The sequence below is a fragment of the Pleuronectes platessa genome, chromosome 19 (genome assembly GCF_947347685.1).
Source record: "Pleuronectes platessa chromosome 19, fPlePla1.1, whole genome shotgun sequence".
In the NCBI taxonomy this organism is placed as follows: domain Eukaryota; kingdom Metazoa; phylum Chordata; class Actinopteri; order Pleuronectiformes; family Pleuronectidae; genus Pleuronectes; species Pleuronectes platessa.
In genome coordinates, this window is record NC_070644.1 from 6817219 (window position 1) to 6843592 (window position 26374).

At 43.1% G+C, this 26374-nt stretch overlaps 1 protein-coding gene across 1 annotated transcript in view; it reads left to right on the plus strand.

The window, feature by feature from the left end:
* The window catches only part of col5a1 (procollagen, type V, alpha 1), a 73858-nt gene that overhangs the window by 22214 nt on the left and 25270 nt on the right, over positions 1-26374 (plus strand). Inside the window, exons 3-28 of the mRNA XM_053447754.1 lie at positions 248-461; positions 916-1078; positions 11005-11136; positions 12406-12507; positions 12600-13097; positions 13431-13952; positions 14063-14119; positions 15941-15982; positions 16592-16654; positions 16773-16847; positions 18558-18650; positions 19028-19084; positions 19255-19308; positions 19524-19577; positions 19732-19785; positions 19868-19921; positions 20015-20068; positions 20519-20563; positions 21276-21329; positions 21720-21764; positions 22832-22885; positions 22974-23018; positions 24106-24159; positions 25088-25132; positions 25276-25329; positions 26112-26156. Of these exons, the coding sequence (XP_053303729.1) occupies positions 248-461; positions 916-1078; positions 11005-11136; positions 12406-12507; positions 12600-13097; positions 13431-13952; positions 14063-14119; positions 15941-15982; positions 16592-16654; positions 16773-16847; positions 18558-18650; positions 19028-19084; positions 19255-19308; positions 19524-19577; positions 19732-19785; positions 19868-19921; positions 20015-20068; positions 20519-20563; positions 21276-21329; positions 21720-21764; positions 22832-22885; positions 22974-23018; positions 24106-24159; positions 25088-25132; positions 25276-25329; positions 26112-26156 (2729 nt within the window). The remainder of the gene's footprint in view (positions 1-247; positions 462-915; positions 1079-11004; positions 11137-12405; positions 12508-12599; positions 13098-13430; positions 13953-14062; positions 14120-15940; positions 15983-16591; positions 16655-16772; positions 16848-18557; positions 18651-19027; positions 19085-19254; positions 19309-19523; positions 19578-19731; positions 19786-19867; positions 19922-20014; positions 20069-20518; positions 20564-21275; positions 21330-21719; positions 21765-22831; positions 22886-22973; positions 23019-24105; positions 24160-25087; positions 25133-25275; positions 25330-26111; positions 26157-26374) is intronic.

Sequence of the window (26374 nt, forward strand, 5' to 3'; positions counted from 1 at the left end):
TTTTCCAATCTCAATTATCTTTGTTTATTTAGCAGCTCTTTCGATTTCGAGGTAACAATAATAACTTTTATAGTTGCTCTTGATGCTGAAGAGCGCACTCCGTCTGCTTAAAAAATTACACGATTACAACATTTCGACCAAATAGTCTGGGCCTAGAAGTATTTGATTCCTTTTATGATGATGAACAACTACTACTATGTCTCTAAAACATCTGTCTCTCTGTCCAACCCGACATCCGTCCTGCCAGGTGATGTGTTCCCAGAGGACTTTTCCATCTTGGCCACGGTGAAGCCCAGGAAGGGCAGCCAGTCCTTCCTGTTGTCTGTGTACAACGAGCAGGGCATCCAGCAGCTTGGACTGGAAGTGGGACGATCCCCTGTGTTCCTGTACGAGGACCACACGGGCAAACCCAGCCCCGAGGACTACCCCCTCTTCAGAGGAGTCAATCTAGCTGATGGAAAGTAGGTTCACCAGTCACTGAACGCGCATGAAGGCGTGTCAGCCTGTTTTTTTCCTTTTGCATCTTCCCCCTGTAATCAGAGTCCAGGTGGATGTGTCGGGCTTTAATTAATGAACTGATATGTTGTGTCTCTCGATAGTTTAGTGTGTTTGCACTAAACCCTATAATCCATCACCTGAAGCAGCTGTACCTGTTGCAATTTATATTTATGCAACATGAAACCTCTATTAGATATTACACATGATGTAGATTGCAGTATCCTCAAATGTGTATCTAGTGCAGAACCCATTCATGTCCACAAAAAGAGTTCTAAGATCCTTTTCCCCCACACAACAAAATGGGATATATTTAGATTTGATGCCAGATACAAAAGGGGCCTTCAGCCTGTTGGCGGTGTGTATCAGGACAGCAAGTAACCCAGTAAGCGTGTGAACTAACTCCTCCTCCCTTTCTAGGTGGCATCGACTGGCCATCAGTGTGCACAAGCAGACCATCACCCTCATTCTGGACTGTAAAAAGAAGACCACCCAGAAGCTGCTCCGTAGCCCCAACCCCATAATCGATACCAAAGGAATTATAGTGTTTGGAACCAGAATACTTGATGAAGAAGTCTTCGAGGTAGGCATTGTGCTGTTTATCTACATGTTGGTAATGATATGGTGCATTTAATCACCAGGCCATTAAAGGTGGAACGCATAATTCAATGTCGTAAATACAAGTTGCGGCCTCAATTTCCCCATTCACACAGCTCCACACATCAGAAAAGGGCCACGTCAAGGTTTTTGTTCTTCACTCAACCCAGAGTAGATATTAAAGTACATCCGATTGTTTGGCTGGTGCCAAAAGTGGGATGAGTGAACAGATTTATGATTTCATGACTGATGCATTTTTGTATTTCTCATCACATACTATCTAAATCTAAAACAAGTCAACAGTCTCTCTCGGACCAACTTGACTTTGATTTAAAGTCTGAAATAAAGTAAAATAAAAGTAAATGTGATTCTTCTTTAAAGAACAGTACACACACATGGCTGTGGTGCAAAAGAAGGACGTCACCAATCCCCGTTCTGTGTGTCATGGAGGACAGAATACGGATTATGGTGGTGCCCACATCCTCCATAGAAGTGTGGATTAAGCTTTTGGAGCCCCCAACATCTAATTCTACCCCTCGTACACACCCACACAAGATTGCAAATCAAATTTTATTTGAAGTGCCAGATATTCCACACTTTCCACAAAATAATGTAATGTCCTGCAATTCTATTCTCTTCCCATCTGTGCTGCATTTGCAGTTCAACTTTGCAGCTGTTGTTACTGTTTGAAGAGTTTTGCCTTATTGTGGCTACTAAGCAGCTAAAAAATATTTCTCCAACTGTTATATTTCATTTATTGTTTGTCTAAATCTTCTAAATGGGCAACATTTGTATTTACAGAGCTTTTAAGGAAGTGATGACAGGTTTTGATTGTTCGACTGAGGGGGTTTCCTCTTCCTTTCTCCACTTTTTATGTGTATAAAGGCTTTGTGGCAGGAGATGAGAGATTAATCATAATCTGACCAGACAGTACAGGAAGCCTTAACCTGATCTGCATCATAATATAAAAATACAGTTTGCTTTTACCTAGTGTGAAGAATCAGTTTGTTTGGATACTGCCTATAACAAGCTTTTGTGTCTATATTTGTTGCTCTTTAACATCACGCACACATGCACACACGTTCAAAAATGCACAGAGAGGCACAAGGCACAAGGAATAGTGTCGTCTTTGTCCCGTCAGAGTTCTGCTTGTTTAAAGGGGGATTAGTCTGTGAGGCTGAGGCCCTCAATAATAATTAGTAACAGAGGCTGACTGATGTGACTGATGCTGAGCCAGCTGACCTCTGACCTCACTGCTGCTCAACGAGAACAGACAAAAAGAAAGAAACATGACATCATCCGCTGTACAATCCCTAAAGTCGCTCTGCCAAGCTATAGGGGGACATGGATACATGATAGTAGACTAAGACTAAAACTTTCCCTCATTCATAACCATTAATGACAGACTAAATCCGGATTTCTACATTGAAAAAAATGACATATCTCAGTATGTACGATACTTTGTGTGCATACATTTTTCCCAAGTGTGAGATGTGGTTCTGGAGTGAAAAAAAAGAGGGGAATTTTTTAGGGTTATACAGATTATGTTAACATTTTTTGTGAAAATGTTGCATTTAACCATTTGATAACTTCTCGTTTCCAAACAGTTTTTCTTCGTAGCTACTATTCCGTATCATATATGGACTTTGCTCCCTAGTGTTTAACACACAGAAATGCATTGCGAGACTGGAAGGCTTATTTTGTAGCTTTTAGATTGCTGGTTTAAGCAAATTTATGTTGATAATATTATCAATATATCTTTTGATACATACAAATACATGAATGTGTATGAATCTCCCATATCTATGTAACTTTCACATTTATTTATCTTGTAGAAAAATAACATTATTGAAATTCACAATTTGTAAAACTGATTGATCCTTTTTAATTATACAATTACACAGTTTAGCTGTCAGTTAGCTTTATGCTAATTTTGTGTTGCTAAGTGCACATGGTTTGTCAAAAATCCAACGCGAAAAAAAGATCCCAGACTGAAAAAGACCAGATGGGAGGAGCTTTAAAACACATAAGATCACAGAGGTTGCAATAGGAATGCATACGAATGACTTGCATATGGACACAGAGCGATGTTGAAAAAGGAGGCGTTAGGCATAAATCCTATTGTTTTTGATGCCTGTGCTATAGCTATTATTTAATCTACATCTATGGAGGCGTCTGATTTTATCCAGCACAGCTCTACTTTTTCTCTAATTTGATTGTTGCCCAGAGAAAACTGATCTCAAGGTTAAGGCGACACAGGAACACTTTAAAATCATACCGAGTATGTAACAGTCCAATGGTTACTGTGGGAACCATATTTTGTGAGAGATGTTTAAAGCCCTCCTGCTGAGCGTCTGCCAGTTGGGAGACAGGACAGGCTCCAGTGCGTGCACAAAATGGAAAATATGCCACATAGTTTCCAAATTATGCTCAGCCTGCACTCTTCTCACTCTCTCCTCCCCTCACTCCCTTCTCCCCTCTGTAGTTTAGTCGGATCCCATGTTGACTTTTGCCAGAGTCAGTTACCACCAGGAGGTGCTGAGCATGAAAACACACACACATGCACACACACACTAAAGAAAACACGTTTGATTTCACCAGCAGGCCGATTAGTTCAGTTGACTTGAGAGCCTGCAGTTTCCACTCAGTCTCGGAATGCAAAAGAGGAAATAATAAGAAGAGAAAAAAAAAGAATTACTTTGGAATTATCTATTTGAGAGAGTTGTTCGTGATGGCGCTTATATAATATCTCAAAACTTCTCATAGAGAGAAGAGGATTTTCTGTAAAGAGGACATACCATTAATAATCAAAGGCAGAGATAAAATGATATGACTTTACATCCAAGAATTGGAGTAAATGTAAAGTTCCGTCTGTTTGTGCATCTCTTTACTCGCCCGGGTCTTTTCTTTCCATACCGCAGTCAGGAGAGACATATACTTACTGTATGCTGAGGGTGGTTTGTGGTTTGGTTCCTGACATGGTTTTTGTGGTCGCAGAGAGAGCATCTGCCCTCTAACTACCATAATGTTATTTTTTTTTCTTAGCGGTTTGCAAAAGAGTAGTGTGGCTCGTGCCAGTGAAGATCATAAACGTAATCAGAGCAGTTATTATGGGAGAAGACGGGTATTTTAACTGGTAAACACTGCTTATATGTTGCAATGAGATCCCAATTACTCCATTATCATGTCTAATGCCCCTAAAATCTATCCAAATCAGTCCTCAGACTTTAAAGCAGTGCTGCTACACTTAATGGATGTGTAGAGCTTGTGGGTATATTTTTGTGATGTTCAGAAAGTTGGTGCCTCTTTGACATTGTCCATCTGCAGAACTCCCCCCCCCCCCCCCCCGATTTGTCTGTTTTCCTGGAGAATGTGCCAAGAAAAACTCACAGAGAATTTAATGCCCATCCCTCATTGAAACAAATGGCTGCAGTGGGTCTGAGGGAACACAAAAAGGGAGGGACGAAACACTTGGCCTCACTCAGGTAATCTGGGAGGTGGACCTCCTTAAATGAACCTGAGCAGCCGAAGGGGAGCCATGCGAACACAGCATTGTCTGGATCTCGAAAGTCATCCCGATTTGATATGTGTGATTGTATAGCAAAGTTTGTGTTACAAAAAACACATACATTTTCTATATTAGAGAGCTGGAGGATCAGAAAAAGGTCTCGGTGTTGAGAAAACAAGAGGTTGTGGTTGTGTAGCTAAAACCTTTGGGCCACACTCTGGAAATTGTGAGGAGATATTTTCCCACTGATGTCAGACTTGGAACAGCACACATGCCACGTGACATCATCCAGAAGTTTCCTTGGTAGCCGATAGGCCTGATAGGCCGTCCCGGGCCTGAAGCAACACGGGGGATGAGGTTGTCCGTGTGTCAGGGTGAGTGGGTGAGGATATAAAATAGTAGGAGGAGGATTGAGGTTAGATGTAGAGAAATAAGAGGATTAGAGATGGAATGAGTGGGGGAGTAAAGGCATTGGGATTCGAGTAAGAGTTGGGACTGAGGCATTTAATGGGGCAGGGATGATGTGGGGCTCCCTTGCTGCATCCAAAGCCAGGAAAAAGTAGTAAAATCCGGCAACACGTGAGCTTGGTACTTGTTAAGAGCTGTGATGTTGGGATTTCATGATGAGTTTAACACATCCTGTTTTCTTCTCGTCTTTCCTGCCTCCCATTATTTCAATTTAACACGTTTCAGTCATCTAAGGTAAAGACATATTTACCTCAGTAGTTATTCCTGATTTAGGACTTGACAGTTGTCGAGGGGGATCAACTGCAGAGAAACCCGACACCACCTCGTTCCATTTGGACAGAAGATTTTTCAAACTCAGGAGCTAATTTAAGCTCATTTTGGCTGAAGTCTCTGAGGTAGAGGTAGAAACAGTTTGGCTAAAGTTGACTGGACCTCTGTTTTATTGTTATTAGATACATTCAGTAACTTAAGTTCAGTTCAACTTTTTTCAAGAGTACCTGACTTTTCACCCGTCTGTTTGTTGGCAAGATTTCAGAAGAACAGCTCAACGGATTTTCACGAAACTTGGTGGAAGGATGTGTTATGGCAGAGCAAGAATACATAACGTTTTGGTGTGGAGGGGGAGGGGGAAGGATCCAGGGTGTTATTATAACATGCTTTCCCAGGGAATAATTTATCAGGTATATATAGGGAACTGTTTTGCCTTGGCGGAGCACCACTGAGTGCAATAGTTTCCCTGCAGTGTTTGTATGATTTTCAGTCAGACTTGATTTTTCACAAGGGTAAAATCCGGTCATGGGGGAAGTGATGCATCTGACATTAATTTAAGAGGAATTTAAACCCCATATGCGGACTACAATGTGTCCCATCTGGGATATATACTGTGATCCAAATGTTTCTCGGCGCATACCTTTTTAAAGAAATGTCCGTTATTGATAGTGGGTTATTACAGATCCAAGTGGATTACCTATGAGGATTTGGCCATAATACATTTATTGTATTATCTTGTCGAAGGCAAACGTCATGCTTCACTGTCAAAGCACACTATACATTTTAAGCAATGAAACAGACTCCAGTAGCCTCAGGGATGATGGAGTTTCCACCATGGATAATTAAGATAACTTCCCTAATTCATGTCAGATGTTTGTCTTTCGCCACCTTTATTCCCTCCGTTCCTCCTTTACCGCGTCAGCAACCCCTGAAAGTGTACCCTCAGCACTTCCGCGAACGGCCAAGCCAAACACTCATGAGACCACGTCTGCTAGGTGAGGTGAGCCGCTCCAATTTCCACCAACCCGAGGAGGACGGGAAATGGGAATATGGCCGCCCGTGGCCTTTGGAGGCTTGGGATAAAAATCTTACACAGATGGGAGCGCGATGGGGGGAGGGCAGGGGGAGAGGAGACCTAGACCGGGGTCCAAACACAGGGATAGCATCAAAGAGGTGAGGGGATGGTTAAGGTGCTGTGTAGTGGATAAGTGGGGTGGCAGACGGGCCTGTTGCTCTTGGCAGCTGCTCTGAACGTTGGGGTTGCACAAGAGTCTAGAGGGGAAAGTGCATGTGGGTGAAAATGTACTTGATGTCTGGTGAAGGCAATTATACATTTGTTGGAAGTGCACTTCACTTGTTCGCATGTGTGTGTTGCTTGTTTGTACTCAAACTACTATGTCTACGATCTATTTTAGGGATGTCGTTTTGTGTGTGTTGGTGCTGATTTATGGCCCCTGTGCAGTGGGCTGACCACAGCACTGTGTGTTTCTGTGGTCAGGCTGGAGAGCGCCCAGGCACTGGGACTGCGAGTGTTCCCGGTGTGGGCTGGCAGTGGGACCGAGACCTGGCCCAGAACTCATGGGTGTACTAAGTATTTCTTCTTAAAAAAAACAGCCAGATCTTGGACCTCCCAGAGTCTTATCCTGCCCTGTGGGACCCTCCTGTACCCAGTATCCCTCTGCTGACACCTGGTGAAATGATGACAAACTTGAGACTTGAATTTTCCTTCTTTAAGCCGCCGTCTTTTTTTATTGTTTGAGGTGCAGAAGGTAAACAGAACCTGTGTGAGCTGTCTCTGGTTTGTTTCATCTTATGCTGCTCCGAGCCAGGAAAGTGCAACTTTGACATCACCTCCAGAGCTTAGTGTAATAAAAAGGCCTTTGTTTGTCTCCTTTTACTTCATACTTGAAATATGTGCGTGTATGAAAAGAGAGAGGAAGACAAAGATGATTAGTGTGTATGTGCATGTGTGCGCGTTTGGTTCATTTAGTTTCAGCAACATTCAAGGCTGATCATGTTGTGATGATCTTTGAAAATGCATCAACATTAGTTGCTCATGCATCATATCTTTTAATTCACAAGAGGGAATGATGAACTCAGTCCACTCTTTGTGATTGTGGGTCAGGTTCAGATTGAGACAGATGTTTGTCTCTGTGCTCACTGGAGCACTCTCCTGCCACCATTTGGACACAACCAGAACATCCAGCAGGGAATGGGGGGAAGAAACAGGGCGAGTTTCTGTGTAATATTGAAACAATAGATTGTTATTGATCAGAATCCAGTTGTTCTGCTTCGGTAATCTTGTTAAAAGTTGCAACCTTGCAATCTTATATCGTGTCTTTCACATGAAAGTGATGTCGAGTGAAGTCTTCCATCGCTCGCAGCCACAGGCAAATGGCCTTTCAGCCGGAGTGCGACATGAGGAGAGCACTGGCCAGGAGCTGAATCGTATTTCAGCAGCGTCCAGGGAGATGTTGACAGCCGCAGCCCTGTTATTGTCTGAAAATTCCGCCTTAGGCACCACTCTGATGTGCCACATGTCACTGTCCCATGACATGTGGCACAAAGAGGAGAGCTGGTCTTTTATGGCTCCCCTCTTGGGTTTGGATGTGATTCTATAATTCCAGGGTTTTGTCTTTTCTTTGCGTCTGCTGTGATTGGTTCTGGTTTTGCTTATGCCTGTGTAAGGTGCTCTATGTTAAGTCTAGTGTTTTTTTTAGCATAAGTGTTGTGATCCCCCTTAGCACATGCTGAATCCTTGACTCTGCATTTGCAGTGTGGTTTCCTAATATCAAAATTTAGCAAGGTGTTTAGCACCGTGTTGACCATTGACTGCCAGAAGACTAAATACTTAATAACAAATTAATACATTTCCATTAGTATGCAGTGGGGTACCGTATAAGAATATCTGTAAAGCAGCAGCTTATTTAACATTTTGGCACCACGGTCCGTCTAGCACCGTGCGGTGAAAGGAGCAGCTCTGGCTCGAAGGGAGGAAATCAGAAGCGGCTTCAGCGGTTGTCGGGTGGCTCAAGACTTCGACAATAGTTTCACTGTGAAGGTGTAGCAGCTTTCATGGGAACAAATGCACTGTAGCCTGTGCCTTTTGTATCATATGTGTGAAGATGATGGATAGAAATCAGGGAAAACTGATTGATTATGATGTGCAACTTTTGCATCCTTGCATACACTGCATGCTTCGGAGCTACTTCAGAATTAGTCTTCATCATTAGTGAGTCCTCCTCAAACACTAACTGTGGTGTTGTCATGTGTTTGCTTATATAAGTTCAAACTGTTGCGTTCCATCTACAGACAGACGTTTGTGGAATTAGTAGGTAAATAATATTTTTAATTATCTGCGGAAACCTTTGGGTGTACCATTGATTTAACTAGTTACTGTGAGGACCACACCGCCTGTGAAAAGACAATACATTTCAACAAGAGAGAGCCTGTGTGTGGAGGTTGAAAGCATTAACAATAAACTCGAAGGGAAGCTCTAATGAAGAGTCACTAATAAATGACATTAAGGGAGATTAAGGAGCCCATGTTCTTGGAGATTAACCCACGCTAATTGAAAAACTGTGGATATCTCTGAGACGGCTGCATCGATTTTGACCGATTAAATCCAAGTGCAATCTTGTTTTGTATCCGTGTGAAGTTGGTTTTGTGCAGTGTTCAGTTCTTTTTCTAGTCAAGAACTTTTAACAGAGCAAAACACCTCAGTACATTCTCTATCCAGCATTTTCTCATCCCTTTTCCCCCTTCTCATATACCTTCAGCCTAAGCCATCAGCCTTCCCAGTGTCAATATGACCCATATAACGCAACACTTTTTTCTTTTTCGGGCATCCGCATGCCTCGCTCCTTCTCTTGTCACACATCATTAGGCAAGTTCTTCCACACTGCTCCCAGTGTTGCTGGGATGTTCTCATTAATTCTTAGGTGTATGATTAATTATCTCATCTTGGTGAAATTAGGATCAAACTGCTTGTGGTCAGGATCCACGCTGACATTCCCCCGGCCGCTGTGGGAGATGAAGAAAAGAAAAGAAAAAAAGAGAGCATCGGGGAAAAATAAAGGCAGAAGAATGGCATGTGAATAGGGAAACAGTCACAGACGGCAGGGCTGTTTTGTTGTACACGGGGCCTACTCCTAATTCAATGTGACCTCATTTCAAACAGTGCACTCCCATCGTCCCCTTTCTGTGCAGCTGTGACACACGGACTCGCCAGCATGAGGAGGACAGACTGTTGAAAATGATACCAAGTCTCTAGCCTCCTCACACAATGTGATTTTTGGACAAATGGCTGAAAGGTAGCCATTTGAATGTTTCCTGGGAGCTCAGCAGTTCTTAGCTGGGGGAGTTGGGTAATGGCCACTCCAGCCCTTCGGTCTCGGAGGAAGTAGTGGGATTTGTTTTCTTGCATTCACCGTAAAACCCCACTGATAACATAAGCCAAGGACGGAGCAGGAAACATCGTCTTGTGAAGTGTTTTGCAAGGTTTTTTTCTCCCTTTTTCTTAAGGATGCCAGACACAATGTTTTGTGTGTTACCTTCTAGCGAAGCGCCGGGATTGGTTGTTCATTTGTGAACTGTCACTGGTTCGACCACAAATGCAATCAATTTCTGTGTGTCAAAAAATACGAGAGCCATCTGTGGAGAATTGCAGCTGGGAAGACATGTTGAGCGATTTCAGACTTTTGGCAACAGCACATAATAAAAAACACTGCGAGCTCTGCAACGGGCTGTTCCAAGAGTTAAGCCGCTTCATGATTCCCCCCCCCCCCCCCCCACACCCCTGAACGTATATTCATTTCAGCTGAGTCGACCCTGTGATGGATTGATGTGGAGCAACATCACTGCATTTTGGAAGTGTGATCAGAACATGTTTGGAAAGATACATTACAGCTTTTTGGTGCCATGAGCTGACTGTTCAGAAAACATGTGGCAAACACACACACCCAGCTCCCCATGTTGCCCGGGGATCCTTCGGAGCCCTTTTCTCTTTTTCTCAGTTGTTCTTTTTCTGTCGACCTCCTCTTTTCCGTCTCTTTCTTTAAACCTCTCACCTCTGCTACTGTTCTTCCTCCCCCCTGCACCTCCACTCAGTACACACACACACACACGTTTAAGTAAAATGTCTCGGGTCAGATATCTGTTTCTGCAGGTCTGCTCATGTTCTCCTTGTCACTTGAGCTAAGTTTATCCATTCATCTCACACAATCAGCTCGAGGGTGGAAACACTCATGTCCCGTTCAGATCTCAGGCTGGGCTTATGCGTTTTGTTTAAACTCATTCATCTTGTTGAAGATCTACTCGGAGTGTGTGTGTGTTTTATTGTTTGAGTAAGCTACATGAAGTCAGTTGTTCCATGTTCTGCTTGTCTCACTCCTGGACCTCGGACAAAGTTCTTCATCATGCAGTCACCCTGAGATTCCCCCTGCCTCGACCTAGTTTCAGGCCTGTTCTGGATGCAATAATGCTGCAGGCAGATGTTCTCCCTCCTCTTTTTTTCCTTTCTTTCCTATCACCCCCCTCATCCACTGGTGACCGATTGTGAGACCGCCATGTCTCTCACTAATGACTGTTTGCTTGTTTATTTACATGCATGACTTGTAACTGCGCCCGGCAAGTCTCTTGACTTCCTGTTCTGTTGTGATTTCCAGGGAGACATCCAGCAGCTGATGATTGTAGCAGACCATCGTGCTGCCTATGACTACTGTGAGCACTACAGCCCTGACTGCGAAGTGCCAATGCCCGATCAGCCTCAGGCCCAGGACCCCAACACAGATGAATATGTGAGTAAAATTTCTCATCTTTAGTTTAACTTCTTTAAGCTCAAAACTTACAGTTCAGCTTTGTAAACACAAAACAGGCCATATAGATCAACAGTGTGGTTCCAGAAATAAAAACTCCATATTTTCAGAATTGAGATTTTTATTATCAACCATAATGTTTTGACCATCCAAGGTAGATTTAGCACAAGCTATGAGATTGTGAAACAAAGTTATGTTCTCCTGTAGAAGCCACAAGTCATGAAGTGCATGAATACCGACAGTCGCGAAAGATTGGCTACAATCGAATTGTTCTGTCACTACACAAGGTTACTACACTATATTAAACTCTATATGCAAACAACACTCTATAAATAACAATGTTCAATTATAGGAAGTGTGTTAGAAGTCGTTGGAAAGGTTATATCCAACGGCTTATGGGATGCGTAGTTCCTTCACTGTACATAGACTTGTACCTCTGATGTCAAGCTTAATCTGAACCCTAACAGAAAATGTTTAATTGTCACACTCAATTCATACTAGAGCAGTTATAAAAGTGAGCGTTCACTGTTACACTCTATTACTAGATGTAGTTTTGGTGAATATTTGCATGTAGCAAAATACAGTACACTGTAAAGTCAAGATAAAGAGACACATGAGCACTCATGACTGACCCTGCTCAAGGAAGTTCATTTCCCTTAATCTATAATTGTCTCTAAGGCTCAGATCTTTGCCAGAGGAAAGAACTGAGTGGAAGAATGGTGCTCCCAGGCTTTGCATTCACTTAATAATGTTCAGGAATGATGACAGTGCCTGCCGAAGCCTGCACCGCGCCGTTTTCCACATTAAATACCAGCACACTGTGCGCATGCTAATTAAAGGCGTGTCAGAGAAGTGTTACAAGATGGACAGGAAGCTCTTCCTCTTCTCGTCTTTACTCTTGTTCCGGGGCCTGTCAATATGCCTGCAAGCTACACAAAAACTTCACCTGGTTTGTCCTTCTTTTCTAAAGATGGGTGACATATTCGTTTAGAAAAAAAAATGCAGTGGAAAAGTAATTTGTCATTCAGTCGTAACATGTTGCAACAGGGAGATAGAGCAGGAGGTTTCAGCATGTGTAAGGCATTCCTGTGTGCTACTGATCGATGGCCTGCCTGGTGCACATGCATCAGCCAGCCGGCAGCAGCAGAGCAGTGGATCATATTTAAGAAGTCATGTTTTTAATAATTGATACTGATTCTTTCTCCCTCAGTCTCTTTGTCTCAACCCCACTGTAATATTTTTCTCCTTTAGAACACAGAGGACAGCTACTATTATGAATACCCTTACTATGAGGACGTGGATGGCAAGCCTTATGAATCAACCGGCGATACAGAGACCACAAAAGAAGTCAAGGTAGTCTCCTGATGCATGTTTTGACCCAGATGGATATTTCTATTTAAAATGCACCAAAAGTAGCTGACAAGAATATCATCTATGGTCCACAGGTGACAGGATCAGATGGAGACACAGTGGTGACCACAGTGGAGGAGGCTCTGAGCGGCACTGGTGGTGGCATCGACCGCAAAGTCCTGACTGCCATCTCCACGAGCTCATCCACTGGCTCATCCGCTGGCTCGTCCGCTGGCTCGTCCGCTGGCTCATCCGCAGGCTCATCAGCAGGCTCATCCGCCGGCTCGTCTGCCGGCTCGTCCAGCAGCTCATCGTCCAGCTCGTCCGGCACTGCTGCCGGGGGAGGGGACGCCTACGGAGAGGAGACCAACTACGACGGCTATGATAACTACGGGACCTACTACGACGAGGCCACGGCGGCACCGGACGATGACAAGGCCCGACGCGTTACCGTCACCAGCATCGGCACCGGGGGTGAGCTGGATCTGGGCGCAGGCGGAAAGATCGACTTGGGCACAGGGGGCGACATCGAAAGGAGCGTGATCAGCATGGGAACTGCAGGCGCTACGACCGTCATCGCCAATGAGACAGTAGTAAGTTGACTTTAATGACACTAGGTTAAAAGATGTATTTATGTTTGTTCAAACATAAAGAGTTACTTTATTTTAGCATGTATGCAAGGTCTACCTGCACATATGTTAATGTTTGAGATATTTAAGTGGAGCCCTTCATTATGGCAGAATGTATTTGAAAATCTCACTGTAAAAGGAATAAATGCTTGCATATAATTTCCTTTAAGTCAAACCAAATATTAATCTGCAACCATTTTTGAATTGTTTGTGTTGTGTATGCTTTCATCCACTTATATTATCCTCTTCATTTTTATACTGTAATATTTTGCTTCTAAAATATATCTATTTTTATAGGTCGAAACCTCCTACGATAACTATGGCGATGGATATGAATATAATGTGGACGATTACACCACTGGTGGAGGTGGCAGCAGCCGTACAGGGATCCTCGATGGTGGCGACGGAGGCACCAGCAGCAGCAGCAGCACTGTAAATATCGGTGGTGGAGGAGGCGGAAGCAGCAGCACAGTCCTCGTCAGTGGTGGCGGTGGCGGCGGCGGCGGCGGCGGCGGGGGCAGCAGCAGCTCCACCACCAACATTGGAGGTGGCTCTGCTGGAGGAAGCTCGGTCTCTGTGGGAGGATCTTCTGCTGCTGGAGGCGGATCAGCCAGCGCGGGCACTGGAGCTGGGGGGTCCATCGCCACCGGGAAAGTTCTTGGCGTGGAGGGTGACGGAGACTACACCGACCAAGATGAGTTCAAGGAGGAGCACATCAGCGACTATGATTTAGACAACTATGACACCGATGCCTATGGCGACCTGGATTACGAGAAAGGGCGCAAGCTGCCTGCTGAGACCGATGAGTATTACGGAGAGGTGAACATTTCATGGGATGACAAGATCTTGAAGATGAGGAAGATTGCATGATGATGGTGACGAAGAGGAGGGGCGCTGATCATGTGTGTGTCTGTGTGTTTGGTGTGCAGGTTGATGGAGCTCGTGGCGAGAAGGGACAGAAGGGAGAGCCTGCTATTATTGAGCCTGTGAGTAGATCGCTGTTTGAACAGCAGATGTAGGCTGCATATGGGCGTATGTTTACATCTCCAAATACATATGTGTGATCCCCATCTAAACACAAGCCACCCCTCACTTCTGAATCCCGAGGCCCAAAACACTCACACAAGAACTTTCCCATAGTGTCCATGGGTAAGGACTGGTCATCGGGACACCAGCATAAACATCTCAAGAATGGCCATGCAAGGATTGTCAATAATCTCTAAACACAGAGTGGGTAGTGTGTAAACAGGAGAAGTCCAAGCAGAACAAAAGCTTTTTCCCCATCCTCTTAGCCTTTGTCTAAATACAAACAGGTGGGAAACATCCAACCCTCATTCTCACATACAGGTGACATTGTGAACATGAGGACTCTTTTGTGTGTTGCCAAACGTGCATCAGGCGCAGGAGGAATTTACATTTACATGCACAGCTACAGTATATACAGAGCTACAGCTGTTTCACTTCAAACAACTGTCACCGAGCTCCACTGAGTATACAAGCCTCAGTGAGTAAGTGTCTTTGTGTTTATACGTGAGAGCAGGACAGACGGCCATATCCTCGATGACCGTTTGCTTATGCGTGTGAGTGTGTTTGAGGACTCCAACAACTTTGAGTTCAAATCACCACCCAGTCTCTCGTCTCTCGTCTCTTTTTCTTCCTCCCTCGAGGTTGAGCCCATTTTCCCAGCACAGACTGCAGGCGAAATAGAGGCATAACCCAGGGAGTGCCAAAAAGATCAGATGGGGTAGGTTTTATGATGAAATCGCTCAAGGATGCAGTAGAGCTTGGGGGTTGACTGAAAAAAAAGGAAGAAACAAACTGAGATCACATAATTGACATGAGTTTGGATAATGTGTGGGTTTCTGTCCTCCATAACAAAGCAGGAAGCCAAATGTTACCACAAGCACAAACAAACAAAGCAATATCTCTGCAGCCGCAGAGCTGCGACAATGTGCCTGAAAGTCCACACCGAGCTGAGATGGCCTGCTGCGTTTCACTGCAGGGACCGTGCATATGGTAGAGGAACACTACAGTGAATGTATTTCACATAACAGGCACATGCATACACAAATTACTTACAGTATTAAACAAGAATTCCTACCTCTCCCAAGGCCCAACAGTCCCCTTATGAATCACATTTAAATTCACTTCATTTGGATCGGCTAGATTTATGAATTATTCTGATAGTCCAAATCCTGCACCAAATTGCACACATTCATGTCAGTCCCCTAAACTTATTTCTTAAAATCAAGATCAATGAAATTCTCTATTAGAAATAAATGAAAGGATTTGGAGTAGAGAAAGCCCCCGATCTTGAATTGTTAAAATAAGTGAAAGAAACTAAATTAAATCCTGGTTCCAACTGCTGATCTGAATCTGCACCCACATTGTGTGGGTTTTACCCTGACCCATATCACATCCAATCAGTAGTTTAATGCTTAATCCGAAGTGACAAACAAACACAGATGGAAACATCCCCTGTTTGGCGAGGTAACAAACTGTGCTTCACTTAGTTCGTCCAGGTAGGCGAGTTCCTGAGACCGTCTTCGTCGCGGCATCTCTGCAGTCACTCTCCTGTTCTCCGTGGATTAATTGAGAGCGTGAAACTGAAATGACAGGCAGGAATGTCTATTAAGTCTGCAAAGACACAGAGGTAGAAAGTTGCCAGGCAGCTGTGTTGGAACACGTATTCATGGTCATTTAACGGCTTTAACCGAAGCTATGTGTTAATGGACAAGGGCAATGTTGAGGACATGAGAAAGTTTCAGGGAATTTTATGGTTTCTGATGTTTTTTTTTCTGTTTCAGGGAATGTTGGTGGAGGGTCCGCCTGGGCCTGAAGGGCCAACAGTAAGTCAATCTGTCACAAATTATGTCACCCTCAGCCTCTCCCTCTCCATTTCCTCTGTTTGATCATATCCTTCTTTTTCCCCTCTGTGCCTTTCAATCACTGGCATTTTCTTTGTGATCTGTGTCCATAAAATAAAAGCTGATAACAATTTACATCCGCTATTGTTTTAGACAGTTTACACATTTGAATTTGCAATTTCAAAGTTAAAGCCTTCCTCTGAAAGGAGTTCTGGCTGCCGGATTTCTCATGCAAAGGGAGTGGCCAAAGCATTTTCCCCTGAAGAGATATGGACTTTCCGCAGATGTTGGAGGAACTTAATTATTTATCTAGGAAGATTTTATTTTTTCCCAGACACAGTTGCTCTTGACACCCTGCAGATGGAGTCCCACAGAGGCGAGCCACACAGGCATCGAGTTGTAAACAAATAAAAAAAGAGCGCCTCACAAAAGGATTTACAACTCGACAGGCTGCCCCACATTGCCTCATGCATTCCTTTCCCCCATGTGTGACCACTTTGCAAGATAAAGTCGAGACATTTTAGCGGAGCGAATATGACTGTTCACTTATGTATGTATGGGAGTCAAATGAGATCTTTTGCTTGGAAATAGGGCCTGCCAGGACCCCCGGGTTCCTCTGGCTCACCAGGCAGTGCTGGAGATGTTGGAGAGAGGGTGAGTTTGAACTGTAATGTCTCACAGATTTGCAGAGTTATTAAAATACAGAATTCTTTGTCATTTCTTTCTCTCCATCATCTGTGTGTGTGCTTGTGTTTGTTATTTCCCGTCCTAGGGTCCTCCGGGTCGTTCCGGTCTCCCTGGTGCTGATGGTCTACCAGGACCCCCTGGCACTGTCTTGATGCTGCCTGTAAGTAAATTACAGTTGTTAAAAGTTGGTTTAAATTAGCAAAATAGGATTCCCACTCTATTATTACCCTCAAAAAGCTGAAACATTTTTCATAGTGGTTTCATATCCTTGTTTGGCTGGGTTCAAAGCCTTGTATGATGCATGCTTCTCTGTTTTATCAATAACTCTTGACTGTGGTATACACAGTCTCCTGGAATGAAGTGAGGCTTCCTTTGAAATCATTATTGATGGATGTTCATGGCTGTGAAAATATTGTGTAATGTAAATATGTGCTTTAGCGGCCCCTTGTGGCGTGTTTAATAATTTACCTATAGTGTGTTCTGACTGCATCTATGCAAATCTACATATTACAGGACTGTCTGGTATCCACATTCCTCAGCCAAAATTTAAGCTATCAGGTGGCTTCAGGAAGTTGTCGAGCTTTAGACAGGAAGCAAAGCAGCGCAGTCCACCGCAGCACTTACACAGACGTCCTAACTACTTCCTATGCCGTCTGCCTTCTTGCTCTTTCCTTTCTTGGAAGACCTGACACCGTCGCTGTTGGACCTGATTAGTTGTGCAGATGTGAAGCTGGAGTTTCAGGGCTGCACGGAGCTGTCTGGCCCGAGCCATGTGGCGGGCTCTGTCTGGATAGGAACTCCAGTTGTTCTGGTGCGTCCACTGGCAGGGAGTCACGACTTGAAACCCGATTCCTTGAGGTCCAGGCCTAATGAGAAACATGCATTGTTGTTTCACCAAAGAAATTGTGTATCATGGAATTGACACACCAGGATTTATTGGCAAATCTTACCATTGCGTTTTTCCACTGCAGCGATTTATACAGCAGCGATGCATCCTCTGTGCTATGTGGAAAAAACATAATGTAATTCCCACTAGAGTATTTTTTTTCTCGTTCTCTGCTTTTTCCAGTTAACAACTTGCTGTGGAAGAACATTCTGTTCAAAGTTTGAAGTTGCAGAGGAACATTTTGAATGAAATGACGTAAAGAATGAGCGAGACAGAAACAATCATATAGAGAAACAGATTTAGGAATAACAACAAGAACTAGTCAAATACTGTAGATTTGATCTGAAAGCAAATAGCCAACACCTACATTTACGAAAAAATCTCTATCGGAGAAGTAGCTGTGGGATTTAGGATGAAAAGTTTGTGCTCTGGATGAGATTGCTTCGATGGGACTCAGCCCTTATGTTCTGAATCAACAGTCGTGAATTTGATTCTTGGTAACAATGCTTCACTGATTGTGAAATTCACAGTATTCCTCTGGCGTGCTGCTGTACATCTGTAAACCAACTAGCAGTCAGCCTCCCGAGGACTGAGCCCTGTAACTCAAACTCAGACGCCTGGTCTCTGAACATTTTCAAACCACCCAGCACTGGATATTCTCCTGTGGTGCAGTGCCTGCTCATGACCACCAGATGCCAGTAGAATGTGAAGTTCATGGGTGCAGAGGCGGCCTTTGATGCTGCTGCTCTGGGATCTGGAGGCCGATGCTCAGTTCAACATCTGTTGCATAGTTTGAGATGGGAATTACTGACAATATGGTTGGAAATAGATGACAAATATTCAAAGTTCAATATTTAATTTGCTGCAGGAATTGCCAGTATTTTAGTAACTCCAAATGTTGCACTGGTTTTTATTTTTGTGTCTGATGTGCTTGCACGATTCTCACTGCAATGAAGTCTTGACAAGCTTTGATTCCCTCCACAGTTCAGATTCAGCTCTGGAGGTGACTCCGGACAGAAGGGACCTGCTGTATCAGCACAGGAATCCCAGATGCAAGCGATCATGCAGCAGGCCAGGGTAACAGCTCACACATAAACACATCCTCACACAGCAGCACTCAATATTATTCACTATTCTCCAAATTTGATTATCTTGTTAAAATACTTGTCTTATTTTTCCTTATTGTTTGGATGATCTTTGCTGCAGAATGTGCTGATAAATATAATTTCAAAAAATATATTTATCATTCATTTTTTTGCATCATTTGAAACTCTTTTTATAGAACTTTTCAATCATTTGATGAAATGTAAGGACACAAATACACGTACAGCACACACAATTGGATAAATACATGATCTATTCAATTATAAACCTGCTAAGAACAGCTTTTATCATCTTATGCATGTTCCTGACTTTGTTTTTAATCCTGTTCACCTTTTCCCTCCTGTCATCAGTTGGCGATGCGCGGCCCTACAGGTCCAATGGGTCTGACTGGCAGAAGCGGCCTTCTGGTATGTATTTCAAATCCTGCCACCACAACAACAGACTCAAAATCAATAGAAATTCCTTTGTCAAAGATTTAATCAGCACCTGTTATAGTCCGCAGCACAGACAAATGAATTGGCCATGTGGAGTTTGAGGCCAAGCTGCAAACCTATATCATGAATCTTTTTCCTCTCAGGGTCCACCAGGTGTATCAGGACTGAAGGGAGAGTCTGGAGAGGCAGGACTCCAGGTACAAGATACTGACATTATTATGTTTTTAAGTCTATTTCTTCAGAAACTGAAATATCCAAAGCTAAACAACCCCCTTTTGAAACCAATGAATATAATGTTGAACTATCATAGTAAAATAACAACTATTTAAAGTGGAGCAACTTTTTTTCAATATGGTTTTTAGAGATATTAAATGCATAAAAATGAAGAAATGCTTCTGTTTGTTTCTAACAGGGACCTCGTGGGCCAACGGGATCCCTTGGACCCAATGGAAAGCCTGGCAGAAGGGTAAGGGTCGTCAGCAGCATAGAATGTAATGCATACTACCTGACACTCTATTTTGGAGTGCTTTAAAAGTCAGGTGTATTCTAGCGATTACAGTGTATTCCTTAATACGAATAGGCCACATATGGTGAAACTTTTGTTTTGCATTTTTTGATAGGGTCGCTCTGGAGCCGATGGTGCCAGAGGCATGCCTGGACAGCCTGGAACCAAGGTAGGGTCCATCATAATCACTCCCTTAACACTTTTGACGCCTGGACAGGAAGTTCTAACACCGTTTTTTTCCTGCTCTTCAGGGAGACAGAGGGTTCGATGGTCTGGCTGGTCTTCCTGGTGAAAAAGGACACAGAGTAAGCAGGTTTTGGGTTTTTTATATCAATGTGATGGAAAGTGTGTGGGTTTGATGTGACACTGTTAAATGTGAATGTTTGTCTGTTCTATAGGGTGAATCTGGCCCGTCCGGACCTCCTGGAGCTCATGGCGAGGATGGAGAGAGGGTAACAGAGAAAAAACACACATATGTTTTTGATTTATTTCCATTGCTGATAGAACTAACGATCTAAAGGCGTGTAACTGCTTGTGTCTGATGGACATCATCCACTAACTGTTTGAGTTGAACTTCTCTATCAGACCAAGTGCTTCTTTTTTGTCAATTCTAAATATCAATTCCTCCAGCTCATCTCCCCTTCTCCCTCAATACCCTCCTTGATATATTTTTTTTATCTCTGCACACCTTTATCTGTGTCTAATCTCCTTCTCCGCCCTCATTACCAAGATCAGCTGATGCAACCTGATCCCCTCTTCCCCTGCTTTTTCTTTGTGCCTTCTCATTATCTCTCTCGCTCGCTGCAACACACACACACGTACACACACATCCTCACTTTCTCCTCCATTATTCTTCACTGTCTGTTCCACATTCTGACCCGCTCTCTCTCCCTCTTTCCCAGGGAGATGATGGAGAGATCGGACCCAGGGGACTTCCTGGTGAACCAGTGAGTGATCACATGTATTACCGTTCAGCCTCATACTGAGGGGATTGTGCGATAGAGCCGCGGATGTTGGCATGTTGGGGAACGATCATGGTCTGGTGCGAACATCTATCATTCGCAGACTGCAGACGGCGTTCATATTCACCAAGAATACATTTTTTTGCAGTATATTGCTTAGAGGTACATGCTGATCAGGTTTCAGCCGTGCAAAAGAATCATCGGAGGTGGTGAAATGCATGCAGCCCACATCAGGCTTGTTATAATAGGTTCCCACTCTCTCAGGCAGGCTTTTCCCAACGGAGCGGCGGAAAAGACAGGGAAGGAGAAACCATCAGATAGCCTTTTAAAGCCCCCTGTTATAAGGGATTTTGTCCACCAGGGTGTGCTACATTGGTTTGAATTTACTCTTGCCAGGACTATACTTATTGTTAGGTAACTGTAGCTGCGAGCCAAAGCCCAGAAATTCAAAGCATTGTTTGATAGGCCTAGCTGTGGGGAATGCATGTGTAATAGAGAGGAAAAAAGAAAGGGGCTTCAAGCTTTCCCCACAAAAAATATAAATTACTCTGCAGAATATCCTCAAGGACATTTGGGAAGTCACGTAGCTTCCTGGAGTAAAATTTTTAAACTTGATTTAGCCGAACATGTTCAATAATTCATCAGTTCTTTCACAGGTGTGATATCATTCTCATTGTCATTTCCTTTTCTTTCCTAGGGGCCCCGTGGTTTGCTCGGACCAAAGGGACCTCAGGGAACTTCCGGACCCCCTGTGAGTCCCCGTCTCCTCCTCTCACCTTTTCATTCCCACCGCCTGCTACCACAGATTTACTGTTTCAGAGGGCGGAATCTATATTTTATGATCTCATAGGCAGTGGGAGCAAAAGACACAGCGAACAGCACCCACAGGAAGATACAAAACTCCATATGTAGCAGACAGTGTAGACAAAAAGAAGCATAAGTTATTTAGTTTAACCTCGCTTCAGACGAATGTCCAAAACAATTGTTTTTATTGTTTCAACAGATTTAATTTAACATGGACAGTGTGCATCAATTCAGCGACTCTTGTCTAATTTGCCATTGCAGGATATAGAGACCTCACATTGGTACAGTATGTTTGATATGCATCTGCTGAATTTTCTGTTCATCTCATCTGCTGCAGGGTGTCACTGGAATGGATGGTCACTCTGGACCCAAAGGAAACATTGTAAGTAAAGCTGGAATTGATAAAGTTGTCAATTGAAGAGTTATTCTCCACTTGGTGTTTCTGAGCTGTAAACTAAACGATATGACTCTTGTAACTGTTGTAATATCACATTATTAACTAATACATAAAATAAATCTACGTTAATTGGTTGAACTTGGCTCATAACGCCACCTAGTGGTTCATATCCATATCGTCTTGGCCAATTTGTAAGTGCAGTCATCTGTACTTTCAATTGTATAAATATATATTTGACAAAGTCATCTCACTCCCAGCACTGCTTTCTCATGGCATTTGTGGATTTCCAGGCAGACACTTAATCCTAAACTTAAGAAAGAAGTTACACTTTAATTATACAGTAGACCATTCATTTTCAAAATAAAACCCCACAAAAAACTACCCACACAGCCATCACAGAATCCCCAAAATACATCTCTTTTAAACATTTGTTTATTTCACCCTCAAATCTACAAAACTGCCTTATGTGTCCTCTCTAAACAACACACACACACACACACACACACACACAGTATTACAATCAGAGGATACTTAACGGTTAATGAAGAACAGAGCTGCTGTATTTAGATCCATTTAAGCAGTCCACCACTGCCAGTTGGATTTTTCCAGGTCAATTTCTGGTAGCGTCTGGCCGTAATGAGAAAATACCTGGCTGGAGCAGCTTGTCTGTTGTCTGGAACAGCGTAATTGAAAGCCAGTTTTCTAACAGGGTAGGTGTTTGTGGTTCAGCAGTTTCTTTCATTAGGGAAGGTGTGAGATTGTGTACTAGGCGTTAGTGTGTATTCATCTTCTGCTACGAGTCCGAGCAAGCTATTGTGTTACTTGCTCAAAAGTTGTGGCCTATTTAGGAACAGGAGTATAATAATCCAGTGATGCGTAGTTGGACAGCTTTTATTTATATCTCTTCAGAACAACACCTAACTTTACATCGACCATTTGAGGCCACAGATAACCCTCTTACCTTTTTTGCACATGTAAATTGTAGACTGTGCAGTAATCAATCTTTGTATTTATAATGAGATTTCTAAAAATTAGCCTCATGTCTTTTTCAGGGACCTCAAGGAGAGCCAGGACCTCCTGGACAGCAAGGCAACCCAGGTACCCAGGTCAGTGATAAACGGTCTGTCTGACATTCCATTTATTCGACTCATCCATCAAATGCAAAGTCCTGAGCCTTTTGTGTCCTCTCTACAGGGACTTGCAGGCCCCCAGGGAGCCATCGGGACCCCAGGAGATAAGGTAAGATATGACATGATTATTGACTGTAACTAATGTGAAATATGTAGTTCCTGCAAATCCACAGAGACAAAAAAACTGATTGATTAATAAAATGTGAAAATAGGGATCCCAAAGCTATTAAATGGCAAGAGCAACTCATTCATCTGCATGCATTAAAAGCTCTCGTCTTATGCAGTTGAATATCAATTTGCTTACCTGCTTGTGTCGCGCCTAATCACAGCATACATTTTCTCAAGGCAATTTAGAGAGTGAGATTGAAACCTCACAAGATCAGAGAGAGGAAATCAGCAGTTCCCAAAAGAGAAAATTCCCTTAGATTCCAAATGCTTGTCACATTATTATACAAACACATCCCATTCCCCAACACAGAGCGAAGTATTGTAGACTGTACAGAAGTTATAATCCCGATCAATTTTAATCCATTTTCTGCTAAAGTACATTCGCCAGCGGGTATTCAGTTTATTATTGAACAGCTGGAATCTGAGAATGAATAATGCAGTCGTTGTTTCTCCTGGCTGTAGATGAAATATGAGAAATGTGTGGTATTTGATGTAATATAATAGAGTGAGGGAAAGAGTGATTTGAAAACACTGGTACAAATTAGGAATCTGTTGCCCAGGTGCCATAAAAACACAGACAATACATCAATACACCTTTAATACAAATGTAGAAGCACTGCTGAATGATGCAAGTCTACATAGTCATGTTTTACTGAAACCGTGCAAGTTATACAAAGAAATAGAAAAAAATTACAAAAGAATGTGCAACCTGTAGCCATATTGATAGATGTTTCTATTCATCATGCTTGTTAATATCAATCAATCACAAATAAATCTATCTTTTTTTACCCACATACCCATGTGACCCGTTCGCTTTAAGCAATAGCAAAACTTGTTGCTGTCGGCCTCAGTTACACATTTATGTTAATTACCACGTCGGAAACATTAGCCATCTAAATATTGAATGTTAGCTCCAAGCAACATTGTGTGCTGCCCATTTTTATGACCCTTCATATCCTTGTCTCGTCTTACTTTGTGATGTCTTATTTGCAACCCAACAACCTAACAACTTGTCGTCTTCTGTCCAGGGTCCTACTGGAAAGCCAGGCTTGCCAGGAATGCCAGGAGCTGATGGTCCACCGGTGAGTTTATACAACACAGCTCCAAAAGAAATGTATACAAGTGGAGCAGCTGCTCTTTTTCTCCCTCTCTGACTTTTAAATATCAATTAAGAATCGGCATAACTCTGGTCAGACAACATTTCTGAAGCGCTACATTAAATTGTAATGTTTGAAAACCGCTGAAGATGCTCAGAGAGATGTTTATTAGACTGAACCGTATGTATGATACAACAGATGTGTAACAGTGGAGCAACCCGCCCACACAGACACACACATGCAAACACGCTCCTTCCCATCTCTGCACAGGAGAAAGACACGTGCAGTAATGGCAGCTGTGTCTCGGAGGGCACAAGGTGGCACCTAAAGAGACAGGAGATTAGAGAGGCTGTGAAATATAAATAACTGTACTGGAAGAAAAAAAAAACACAGGGAGATGGTTTGAAAATGGGGGATTTAGTAAACGACAGGAAAGCGATAGAGAAGATACACCCTCAATCGACTGCAATGTTCCGTCTCTCACTCTCAATGCTCTCTCCCTGCTCCTCATCCCTGTCCTCTCTCGTGTCTCTTTCCTCTTCTTCCCTCTCTCACACATCACTTAAAACCCATCAGAGGATTTGCACAGCTCCTTTGTCTCATGAGAGTGAAATCAATTTTCCTTCCAACAGTGCGTATATTAGATGTGTGTGTCTTGTCCCAAATCTCAGAACAGCAGTCTTGGCTTTTAGAGTCCAGTAATAGCCACTGGCACCTCAACAACACTGTGCATTAAAGGATGAAAATCTGAAATGAGATTGAACTATAAAAGGTTCCGCCTCCAATTTTGCAGTTTGATATGTCCTCCAGTAGTTTAACAACCTAATCCTCGGGTTATAGTGGGTGTTGTAGTATTTATGGTGGTAATTATCCTGAAATGAGATGCAATAATATTTCTTTTAATAATTCATAGGGTCACCCTGGAAAGGAGGGGCCTAATGGAGACAAAGGACACATGGTAACGTCAATGTCTTACTTTTGGATTTGCATTGTCTGAATTCACACAATTTGCATTTAGTACTGTAACACTCGCATTGTGGGTGTACTTGTGTGACGTTTTTGTGTGTGTTACAAGCTCTCACCAAATATCTTTCACCCCAGGGCCCTGCAGGACCTCAAGGACCCATTGGTTATCCTGGGCCCCGAGGCGTGAAGGTGAGTTCATCATCTAGTAAGAAATTCACATGTAATATTTCCCTCTCCTTGTGCTTTTGCAATTACCAACTGTTAGAGGCTAATTGTTTACCACTTTCATTGAAGGTCCTCTGAATTATTATTCCAAGGTTTGTCCAACAGACCGTGATTTTGTGAAAAGTTGTGTGACAAGTTAAAAGCCACAGTTTCCAGCTATATAACACTCCCTTCAAAGAGGAGCTGTATTAATTGTTAAATAGCCTCTTTCTTTCTTAAAAAGACATAAGAAGTATCTCAGTGATGCAAAGATTAAGACAGGAGCATCAACTTCTCAGATCTTACATCACTTAGCGTCCATTAGACACAGACTGATAAGACCTCAAGTCAAACTGCCCTTCTATTTTTTGGGGTTTCGATAGAAACTGATGAAACCATGACAAAATAAATCCCATCAAATACAGTAATTCCTTGTAGAAGGGTGTGACTGATCCGATCATTAAAAGCTTCCACATAAAGAGGGGATCCCACAAGTGGCTTGATTTGCAACTGAAGCTGTTTTCAGACATGAATTCTCAGAAGGAGGGGTAGGGGGTTGGGGGCAGTGACAGTTTGTTGCATCAGACCTTTCCTGATTTTATTTTGAAAAACAAACAAACTGTATCCATCGCACTGGCGGTGAGTATCTTCATGTCACAGTTGCACTTAGTACGTTGCAATGCACCCCCCCCCCCCACACACACACACACACTCAGTCTCTTGTGCACTGTACTGTCCTGTAACGCCTGTCTGGTCTTGCATCACAGGGAGCCGATGGTGTACGCGGCCTTAAAGGACACAAGGGTGAAAAGGTAAGAGTGCTCCGCCTGTTGACTTACTGTGAAAAGACAGGTCTTGTGATACATAAAACTATTTGTCTGAATTCTAAATAACATCAAGGTGGTGGTGATGGTGATGATGATGATGATGAGAGTGGTGGTAGTTTTTCATACCAACGATAATGTCAATGAAATCCTGTAAAACGCATCCGAGTTTCGCCGGCACACAGCAGGAAAAAAAGCAATCAAGA